Source organism: Pyrus communis, chromosome 14 (genome assembly GCF_041283825.1).
Source record: "Pyrus communis isolate YQ-2024b chromosome 14, ASM4128382v1, whole genome shotgun sequence".
Taxonomy (NCBI): domain Eukaryota; kingdom Viridiplantae; phylum Streptophyta; class Magnoliopsida; order Rosales; family Rosaceae; genus Pyrus; species Pyrus communis.
The window spans coordinates 18888431-18899643 of NC_142578.1; the positions used below are offsets into that span (position 1 = coordinate 18888431).

At 38.0% G+C, this 11213-nt stretch overlaps 2 protein-coding genes and 1 pseudogene across 4 annotated transcripts; 2 read left to right on the forward strand and 1 right to left on the reverse strand.

The window, feature by feature from the left end:
* Positions 1 to 2695: 2695 nt before the first annotated feature.
* On the forward strand, positions 2696 to 5830 carry LOC137713316 (Restriction endonuclease, type II-like superfamily protein). Of its 3 annotated transcripts, none has more exons than XR_015955837.1 (4): positions 2696 to 2837; positions 3408 to 4390; positions 4728 to 4802; positions 5441 to 5830. XR_015955837.1 is itself a non-coding variant. In XM_088684549.1 (2 exons), exon 2 carries the CDS (start codon positions 3464 to 3466, stop codon positions 4301 to 4303), a length of 840 nt encoding a protein of 279 aa, XP_088540675.1. In that variant the 5' UTR covers positions 2696 to 2837; positions 3408 to 3463; the 3' UTR covers positions 4304 to 4521. The 3 variants fall into 3 exon arrangements, 1 of the variants encoding a protein (XP_088540675.1); XR_015955838.1 differs by lacking the exon at positions 2696 to 2837 and adding an exon at positions 3110 to 3242; XM_088684549.1 differs by lacking the exons at positions 4728 to 4802; positions 5441 to 5830 and having other exon boundaries at positions 3408 to 4521.
* On the reverse strand, positions 5725 to 9274 carry LOC137713314 (pentatricopeptide repeat-containing protein At4g35130, chloroplastic). Its single transcript, XM_068452597.2, has one exon. The coding sequence runs from the start codon at positions 8826 to 8828 to the stop codon at positions 6978 to 6980; it is 1851 nt and encodes a 616-aa protein (XP_068308698.2). The 5' UTR covers positions 8829 to 9274; the 3' UTR covers positions 5725 to 6977.
* Positions 9275 to 9335: 61 nt separating this feature from the next.
* Positions 9336 to 9539, forward strand: LOC137714049 (small nucleolar RNA U3; annotated as a pseudogene).
* Positions 9540 to 11213: the final 1674 nt, after the last annotated feature.

Below are 11213 nucleotides of genomic sequence, written 5' to 3' on the forward strand. Positions count from 1 at the left end.
TCAGTTTTGACAGATTCCGTTAACGGCGTCAGGAATATTCCGTCAGACTTGACGGAATATTCCGTCTCCTTCCCCAGCGAACTTCCGGTGCCGTCGCCGGCGCTTGAAAATCGCAAAACCTGCAACCTTTGATTTCTCTCTCGTTTTTCAACCAATTTTCGTGATTTTTGCACCAAAACGAAGCCTAAGACTAGGAGAACACGACCAAACAACTTTTAAGGATTAAAACCTACGAAATCTCACCTGTCACCAAACTCCAAATCCGGCCAACTTCGAATCCAACAATTTCGACGTCCAACTCCTTCAAACGAAGTACTCCGAGACTCCTGGGGACTCCACCAAGCCACCTACAAGCTTTATTTTCCCTAAAACGTGAGGATTTACGTTTGCATGAATAGTACTTCAAAACTGACTTCGTGAAAACGGTGATAACCTTACCTGAAAATGGTACGACTGGACTCCTCTCAGCCTCACGAGATCGAATGTGGGTTTAGTTCCTTCGATCTGTAATGGTTTGGTGTAGTTGTGTGTGTGTCCGTACGTTTCCAAAGAGAAAGGGAAGGAATGGAGCTCGGGAGAGAGACAGGGAAAAAGACAGAGGGTGAGGGAGAATGACAGTGTGAGTGTGTGGCCCAGCACATGCCAACACCACACTAAACAACCAATAAACGTAAAAGAAACTAACTAGGGGCAAAGTAGTCATTTCACACGTGAGTTTTCGATATTTTCGGGACGGGATGTCACAATCGGTGTATCCGATCAACAAAAAAAAGTAGGAAATTCAAACAAAAAACACGCTTGCTAACTCATAAATTAAAGATTTTTTACACTTTCACTGACTAATAGTAACAGGATATTAGAGATTTTTGATAGAAAGACAATCAACAAGAAGGAATCATTGATGCACCTTTAGTTTAGTAGCCACTTTAGTGCTCTGGTGGCTCAGCACAAAGGTGCTTATGAGACGCTACAGGGTCTTTCAATGCATTGTCATCAAAGACCCTCGCTTCCCATAAAGTAGTTCTTTACTTACCGTTCATGTGCCACAACTATACCCCATTTACTCAATGAAAACGCGGAAAGGGTAGTTTACTTGCTCTTATGCAGCTAAGCAAGAAAGTCGATGAAATTGAAACAAAGCATAGAGTACAAAGATGTATTTACATTAAGGGGAGGGCATATATATTTCCTAAACTATCTACTTAAACCATATTTTGTACACCACATTAGTCACCACCAAAAATATTCCCTTAAAAATATTAGTCTTTAAAAATAGGAAAAACTGTCCAAATTAATAGAAGGAGAAATTATGTTCACATTCCTCTTTTTTCAACTCTATTGATTGAAACCTTATTCCTTTTCAATTTTTCATCAAGGTCCCTCGGTTTTAATAAACGCCATTAATTATTTCAATAATAAAATATTTTACATGTCAAGATAATTAAATTTTATTTCCAAATATATTCATTTAGTGTTAGAAACGTTACATTTAATATATATATATATGGCTTAATTTTGTATCATATATTTACTTTGTACCCATTTTAATTTGCAACCCTTTTTTTATAAATTGTACCAATTTTCTTTTCAATTTTAGTTTGTATACATATATTAATTTCTTTTTGTGTACATATTTTTCAAACTTTTATTTGTACTCATTTTTTTAACCTTTTATTTGCACAAATAATGTAACATTCCACATCGCCCAGGGGAGTGGATCCTGTAAACCTTATATGTATATTTCTATCTCTACCTAGCACGATGCCTTTTGGAAGCTCACTAGCTTCAGGTTCCATTGTAACTCTGAAATTAAGCGAGTTCACGCAAGAGCAATCTTAGGATGGGTGACCTACTGGGAAGTTTTCGTGTGAGTTCCCAGAAACAAAACCATGAGGGCGTGGTCGTGGTTGTGGTTAGGACCCAAAGCGAACAATATCGTGCTATGGTGGAGTCGTGCCCAGGATGTAGTGTGAGCCCAGGCGGGGATGTGATAAATAATTTACTAATAATGTACCCATTTGTCTTTAAAAATGTATCAGTTTGTTATATATATAAATGTACCTTTTTTTTTTTTTTTTTGTTAGTACCCTATTTTATGTAAAATGTACCCGTTTTCTAATGTAAGACCTATTTATTTATTTTTAATCTAAAATGTACCAATTGTTCTTTTATATAAAATGTATCCATTTTTTTTTAAACAAAATGTACCCATTTTTTTATATAAAACGTACCACCTTTTTTGTATAAAAGGTACCAACTTTTTGTATGTAAAATGTAGTGTATAACAATTTCTAATTTCTTGTATGTAAAATGTCAATAATTGAAGTAATGGCAAATCATGGGTTTTATTTAAATATAATTTATCTTAATGACAAATTATGTCATTAGAATAAACTATACTTTTTTATATAAGTATAATTTATTTTTTAATATTTTGAATCCCACAAATCTTTAATTTTATTTAAAATCTCATTAATATAAATAACTACAAATATCAAATTTTAATTTAAACTTATAATAACTTACATAGAAATGCATTATTGCATTAATTTTAAAGGTTTCAATTAAAAACTAAATACTAACAAGATTTCAGTAAAGGATAATTGATAAATAGGAACAGTGTCCAAAGTTTACACAACGTCCAATTTTAAAAATTAAAAAAAATTAAAAAATAAAACCCAGCGTTTCAGACAAAACCCCCAGCTTAAACCCTAACACTTGCCCATCCGGACGCAGTTAACAAATTCCAAAATCTCTCCGGCCTCAACCGTCTAATGCTGCCGCAGGATCTTCTTCAACCTCTCACCAATGTCCTTCCCCTTTCCCTTCCCCTCTTGGTAGGTCTCTGAATCTCTCTCCCCGTCTCTTCTGCAACTGGTGGCTCCACTTTTTGTTTTTTGGCATGCTCGGTGATTGATTTTGATTCCTTTTAATTCTATGGTGTTAGTTTTCTGGGTCACTGAAATATTAGGGTTTGAATTTGGAAGAATTAGATTACGAATCGCCAGTTAGGGCTACACTTTAGGATTCTGGGGGCTGTTCTTGTGGATATTTCCTGCAGAAATTCTAGTTTCTCTGAAATTCACAGCCACTGTCGCCGTTACAAGGAAGATACGCGCCTCAACCCCCCACCCCCTTTTATCTATGTTGAGAATTATCAGCGATTTTGTGGATATTCGTGTTCGTGTATGCATAAGTTTACATTTCTTATACTGACACACTGGTTCGTTGTGTAGCAATTGGTATGTCTTTGGTCTTACTTGTATTTGTTTTCCATGAGCTGTGATATTTGCTTCTTGCTTGCCCTTTTTGTTAACCTGTCAATACACAAGAATTGCAAGTATGAAGTATCACATTCGTAGGTTTTATTGGGATTGCCGGAAAATAAAAATGTTTTCTTGTTACAGATTCTACTAGTCGGAGAAGCTACAGCAACTAGTTCTTTTCAGTTCTGGCTCCTATTATGCTTGCCAACCGCAGACAAGTTCTCAACCCTTCTCGTTGCTCTATGAGATTTGCTTCTTCTGAAGGTTATTCTGTTCTTAATTCAAGTGGTCTTCAGCACTGGTTCAAAAATTGGCAAGGACTCAGAAAAAATAAACTGACAGCAAGCACTTTTGCTGCGGCGGTTGGTTTTTTTCATCGCAGAAGACGCCAGCTTTGGCTAGAGAAGATTGGAGCCCTTGAACCATTTTCGGGTAATTTGGCTACCTGTTGGAGCAATATCAAAGAAGAGGAAGCACTTGAAAGATACAAGCTGATAACAGGAAATTCTGTTTTGTTTCCTGAATTTCAAGTTTATGGTAATAGGAATGTTGGAGAGGATTGGCTGGGAGCTTCACCGGATGGGGTGATTGATAGGCTGGTATACGGATTGCCTTCACGAGGAGTACTGGAGATTAAGTGTCCATTTTTTGATGGAAATATGAAGAAGGCTACCCCTTGGTCACGAATTCCTCGATACTGTGTTCCACAGGCTCAGGGTTTAATGGAAATACTTGACAGGGATTGGATGGATTTCTATGTTTGGACTCCTAAAGGGAGCAGCCTATTCAGGGTATATCGGGATGCAGAATACTGGGATGTTCTGAAAATAGTTCTCTCGGATTTTTGGTGGAATCATGTCCAGCCAGCGAGGGAGATCTTGAGCAAGTCTCAGATTAGAAATCCCCTCGTTGAATTAAAATGGCTCAAGCCAGCACCCAGGCATGAACTGTGTAGTTATATAGTTTATGAAAGCAAACGCGTTGTTGATAACTCCAAGTTATTGATGCGTGAAATCAATGGCAAACTGGTAAACTGATTCATCTATAACCACAGTATAGGCACTTCAGCTTATTGATTCGTGAAATCAATGGCACGTCAAGTAGCTGGAATGTGACTTTGATGAGTTGAGTAAATGATTTTGTGTCCGTTGTTTTCTTTTGTATTAATTGCGTTCAAATTTCTTCTTCATCATATTTGTCCTTCCCAAGACTCTATTTACTTTGTAATTACATTGCTGTAGAGTATTGTTGTTGATGGGGTTTGCTCAAATCATATTGGTTTCATAGTTTTACTTGTAGGAAAATTTAATTAGATAGATCTAAGTAGTACATAAGTCTCAGCCGGGGATTGGTCGAACAGTGCATTTTTCTATTAAAGTTTAAGTCTTCATGAAAGTCTCGTTTAAATTTAGCATGTGATCCTGAACTAGGTCTCTTGGTATTTTTTATTTGTTCTTGCAGAAGATTGTACTGGAGTTGGATTTTACATTATCTCAAAGGCACAGAAGGCTGTAAAGACAGTATCAATTATTTCAGGTACAGTATCTTTATTTTACTAATTTAAAGAAATGAATGATGCTATTGATCGACTCAGAAATACATAAAGCCTTACATAATTTTGCTCATCTGTTCTTTTGGATCGAAAGTAGTGGTTGGGAGTGCTCTCTACTTTAATTTAGTATCCAAGGATCTTCTGCGTATGAACGGATCACAGAAATATGACAGATAGCTAGCTAGTAGGTTATGCAGAGGTATTTGCTAGAAATCCCTTATCGAATTTGAAGGGGTTGAAATGTGTCCTAAAAGTCTGCAAGTAATGTACGAATGAATAAGGTCATTTGCAAAACAATCTGTGATTTGTTTAAGCTAGTCAATCTGTGATTTGTCACTTCCTTGGCTGATCAGATTCGAGAAACTTAAATTTATAGTTACTCGTTTTTGAGAGGTGAATCTATAAATTATCGTTAGTTTTTTCATCACATTCGGGCTCTCGTTTTTCCTCACTATGTTCGAATGGCATTGTGCGGGCTGGGCATCTTCTGCTTCGGGTCTTTTGAGTTGGTGATTGTTATCAAATTGTTATTTGAATTAAATTCTGTTGGAATTATATGTTGATACTTCTTTCAGTCTTGGTTGTCCTGATATCTGAATGCAATGATTAAATTGTTTTGCAGATACTACCAGGTCTAGGTGTTCGAACAACGAAGCAGATAACGAACAATCCTTCATACAGATGACTTGCTTAGACAAAAGGGAAGTGTTATTAGCACTTCAAAAATCTCATTTTACACTCTTCACAAATGTATTTTTCTTTTCAAATATAGAAAGTTTGGAGTGTAGAATGAGATTTTTGGAGTGCCAATAACAATTCCCAGACAAAATTATTGAACCATTTGTAAGTACAAATTTATGTGGCAAGCTTAGCGTTTGATTGCTGGTTATGCCAAGTACAAGAGACGCATGTGAATGTTTTTGGTTTACACGAGTATGTGTTACACATGATGATTACCATCTCTTCGATACACTTGGTCTATTTTATAGTCTTAATTTCTACGTTGACGGTATTCAAATGAGTAATGATTTCCGCACTCCTTTTCCTCTTCTCCTTTGATTGGCATAACCCAACGCCAATGGAGATAACAAAAAGAGCGAGTACGGAAATCACTCCCCCATTCAAATTTCTACTAAGCGTTTTATGAGACCGCATGTAAGGAAATGTATGTGCCAAGGGATACCTGCATCTTCATTCCTACCACCCTATTTCGATAAGTCGTCCACGCCGCCACATCACCATCTCCGTCACCACCATCGTCCCCACTTCACTATGTTTACTAAACTTCCACCACCACCACCACCACCTCGTGTTTCCGAGACATGAACATGTCGGTTTACCAGCCGGAGATTCAGAGTTATTCAGATTTATGACTTGGCTTAAATTTGTACGTGACATTTTTTATGTTCTCGGAGGAATGCTATTACGATATGTCGACCTGTATTAGGTGTTTAGTTCAAGCACCTTGCTCTAACTCTGAGATGGTTTTGAGTTAGGCATGAAAGGAGACGAGCTTGCCTGAGAGATCAAGGACGATGGCTGTGATCCATCTCTTGCAGTTTCAGATGCTCAACTTGAGCATGACTTTCGAGCGATTTCATATTTCTGTCTCAACGACGATGCTCATCATGCCAGCAGCCTCCAGTAATGGCGAACTTGATCCGCCAACGGACAGCCTCCGAAGCAAACTGCTATTGAGTATCACCTGCTACTAACGTGCTTATGACGGGCAGAAAGGAACTTCAAATACTTCATGAATCGCGGCTTATTACAAATCCCTGTTTCACATCAGATGGAATTCGCCGTTCTTTACCAACTAAAATAGAAAAGGCTGTATCACATTGAGAACCTGTAGCCGCTTATTTTCCTACTTAAGCATCCAAACTTATTGAATCGCAACCCACTTGATGGCGTGAGATCGATCTCCAAAAGCCAAAAACAAACCCAAAAGGCCTTCCCCTTCTTGTGCCTCGCCATCTTAAAACTCACTTGGCACTTATCTTCTCAACTTCTGACTAACCACTTGGATTTTGCTACCGTGCTGCTATTGCTGCAAAGCAAAGTCCTGATAGTATCACAAACCATTGTCCCTTAGAGTAGGCAGCTATATCCGTCAATTAACATGTCAACTTAGCTGATCAGCAACTTCAAATCAATCCCTATTGCATCCTGCATAGACATTCCAATACTTCATAAATTTCCTCCACTTGATGGTGCGATCTATCTCCTGAAACAAACCCATAAATTCTTCCTTCAGCCTCAATGCAGCTCCACCCTGGCATCTTCTTTAGTTCCATCTCGCTCATAACTCTCCTCGTCTCTTCTACTTCATCCCACTGTCCAACACTAGCTTGTGTGTTACTCAACAGAGTATGGTACCCAGCGTTATCAGGTTCTAGTTCCAAGAACCTCTGAGCAGCATACTCCCCAACATCTCTGAGACTGTAAATTCTACATCCTGAAAGAAGAGCACCCCAAATCCTACTATCCGGAAAAGTCATCATTTTCATAATGACAGCTAAGGCCTCTTTAAGCTTCCCAGATCGACCCAAGAGATCGACAATGCTAGTGTAATGGTCTAAATCAGGTTCGATACCAAACTTCCATTTCATGGAACAAAAAGCATCACAACCTTCAGTCACAAGACCGGAATGGCTACAAGCAGATAACAAGCTTATGAAGGTGACACTATTTGGTCTTATTCCTTCTCTAATCATCAGGTCAAAAAGTTTCAAGGCTTCAAAACCAAGTCCGTGGCTCCCATAGCCCTCAATCATTGATGTCCAAGTCACTATATCTTTGACCAACATTCTATCAAAACACACTCTAGCTGCAGATAGGCTACCACATCTTATGTACATGTTTATTATGGAGGTTTCGAGATGAGTATAGCTTTCATCGCCTTCATACAATGATTTCCTTATGATATAGCCATGAATTTGTTTTCCCAACTTCAAAGCACCTAGGTTTGCAAATGCATCAACGAGGCTTCTTAGTATCTCAGCCCCTGGTTCCGGACCCAAAGCTTGCATTTCGCGTAACAGTCCAACAGCTTCATTAAACCAACCATTTTGAATGAAGCCAAACATCATTGCACCCCACGTAATGGTGTTCCTGTGAGGGATTTCTCTGAACAGCCTATCTGAGATTCCTAATTCTCCACACTTGGCATAGAGGTCTAACAAAGATGTCTGCAAAACGTGATCACAAAGCCCACGTTTTGTCGCCAAACAATGCAAGCTTTCACCTTGGGAAAGAATCCCATGTTTGGCCAATGCTGATATAACCAAAGTTAATGTCTCAACGCCCGGCGCCACTTTGCCCTGCATATCATTGAACAACTCTCTTACTTTCGCAACATCCCCTCTCGAAGAAAAAATCGAAATGCAGATATTCCAGGAGACGACATCCCTTCTATCAAGTTCGCTGAAAAAGCCTTCAACTTCGTTGATTGTACCTAATTTAGCATACATTCTCAAGATTGAGTTCTGCACAGATGCATCATACAGCAAACCATTCTTAATCACATAACCATGAAATTGACTTCCACATATTGCACTTTCAGTGCCACAACATCCTTGCAACATGATCAACATAGTAACGGAATTCGGTTCCAACTCCAACCTCATTTCATTGAACAAGCTCAACCCACAGGCAACATTCCCCCCCGAAACATACCCGGAAATCATCGATGTCCAAGAAACCAAATCTCTTTGACACATTTCATCAAACAACATACGAGCATGATCAATTGCTCCGCATTTCACATAAAAATCAATCATTGTATTACCAAAATACACATCCATTCCAAAACCCATTTGAATTGCCACACAGTGAACCATTCCTGCATACCCAACTTCACCCCCAAGCAACATAACCACCCTGTTTACAATCGGGAACGTAAAGCAATCATGCGAAACACCCAACTCACGCATCTTCTTGTACAGCAACAGAGCCGAATCAACAAGACCGCATTCGACATGGGACTTCATCATTAAATTCCACAGCATGGTATTTGGTTCTCGAATCGAACCGAAAACCGAAACGGCGCTGTCGAGGTCATCGAAACGAGCGTACAGAGTGAATAACTTTGAAAAATGGGAAGAGGGCTGGATCCCAGTTGAGACCAGGATACGAGCGTGGACCTGTTTCAGGGTCTGGAGGTTCTGGCATGAATGCAGCAGCACCGAGCTTGACGAAGAAGAAAAAGAAGAAGGAGAGGGGGCGATGTGGTGGTAGTGGGATTTCAAGTGATGGGTTCGAAGTAGCAGAGCAAGCTTGGAGTGGAGAGATGAGAACTCGAAACGTTGAAAAACATGGAAACGGGAAGAAATCTTGAAAGATTAAGATGAAGACTTGAAATCTGGAAAAGCTAGAGAGACTGTATTCTCGGTTTTGTGCACATAGGAGGTTCAAATCAGTGAGCGAATGAATAAAACTTAGTGCCAAAGAGTTCCATATCGACCAGTCGCAAGGAAATGATGCAGTTTATATAGCTTGACTTGTCCACCTGTACCAAGACCTTACATGAACAGGATCTGTTTTATAGGACTGTACCTCTGTATCCTTGATCTCTAAGAAAACAAGAACCCTAACCTGGTGGATGAATCATGACCGTCTGATCAGAGCGTGATTAACAGCTGATGGTTCTTTGGTTCCATCAAGCGGTAGAGGATCGTTCTCAGTCGGTTCCACTGGCTAGGGTGGTCGCACTACAGGTTGACCTTTTGTACTTTTTTTTAATTTAATTTCTTATTAGCTGGATTGAAAATTGTATGACCAAGTCTTGTATGGCACATGTCTAAGAACCAAGAAATGATATATACACTATTTGAGGTATTTGTATATAAACTCACCAATCCTGGTGATAAAATTGTGTATGCTCATTATTCACAAAGCGTTTATGCGCATTTTATTTGAGAAGTGGATGATTGACCAACTCAAGCTATTTATGAATAATCATATATCAGTACTAGACTTGGACCCGTAAAGAAGTTCTTGACATTCATAAAACATCATTTTGATTATTATATCACCATAGGATTGACATAAGATCCTTCGTGGAAAAATGTTTGTTCAAGGTGCAAGAAATTTCATGGCTACTCATGGTTGAAATATGTTCTCAATAGAGTGATGAAAATGTACTTGCATCTACTTTATATGAAATCGAAAGAAGCCACCTACTTGTGAAAACATAGGTGCTCCTTAAGAAAAAAAAACTATTTTGGAGGTGTTTTGCATTAACTAGAGAGATTTTATGTGAGTCTGCCCTAATCTATGCAAAAGAAGTTCCTAAATTGGGGGGACCCAAATTTGTTCATGATTACTTGCAATTGTGCAAAATGATGAGTCTTAAGATGTAGCCTTAGAGGTAGTTGTGATATATGTCATACTTTTAGACATAAGAGACTTAGAGCCGTAAAGAAGTTCTTGACATTCATAAACTCCTATGATACTTGCAAGAATGACAAGATTATTGTAGTATAAACGGTTATCGCAAGGTTGTTCTTCATCGGGATTATTAAATAAATCGAAGCAAACCAAATTCCAATTAATTATTGTAACGCAGAAATTGAGATGATTGATTTTTATGACCTAATTTAATAAAACGAATTTAATTAATTAAATTAAACTAATATGCAATATTAAGGTGAAGAAAAAAGAAACAGTTTTGAGGAAATCAAATTAAGAACACATTAGAATCTGCGATCACCTTAACAATCCTATATAGTTCTCTCAATTACTTATGACTTATACATGTATATTTGAAGGTTAGGTTTTCCTAATATATGCCTACATGGACCCCCAACATAGAGCGTGTATCAAACATGCAATCCATCTGTGGTATTCAAATCAAATTTAAACATGCATGACTCATTAAGTTATGTGAAACCTTTTGAAAAACCATGCAACCCTCAAGACGTGGTATTCATCCTAAGTGAACTTGCACATATTAATCACAAAAAGCCTTCGTCAATTTCAGGGACCGACCTCCGACCAAAATTGCATCGAATTACTTTTCTAAACATCCTAATAGTAATCAAGCATCAAGACAATTAGATAGTTAAAACCAGTGATCAATAATTCGAAAACCTGCATGCATATAATCATAAGCAAATTGAAGAGAAACTACATATTCTTGCTAAAACTCATGGCCTCACCCTAGCAAAAAGAGAATTAGTTACGCATATTCATAATAGAAATCACAAAGTTCTTTATTAAATTAACAAAAGAACGAAAACACCTTGAATGGAAAAAGTCTGAAAATCTCTACATTTAGCCAATTTCCTCTCTTCAAGAATGCACAAAGAAGAAGTTGATCCTCTTAATAAAAGGTCTTCCAATCGAACTAGGAAACTAAATAACTAAAATAAAATATGAAACATAACCCTAAA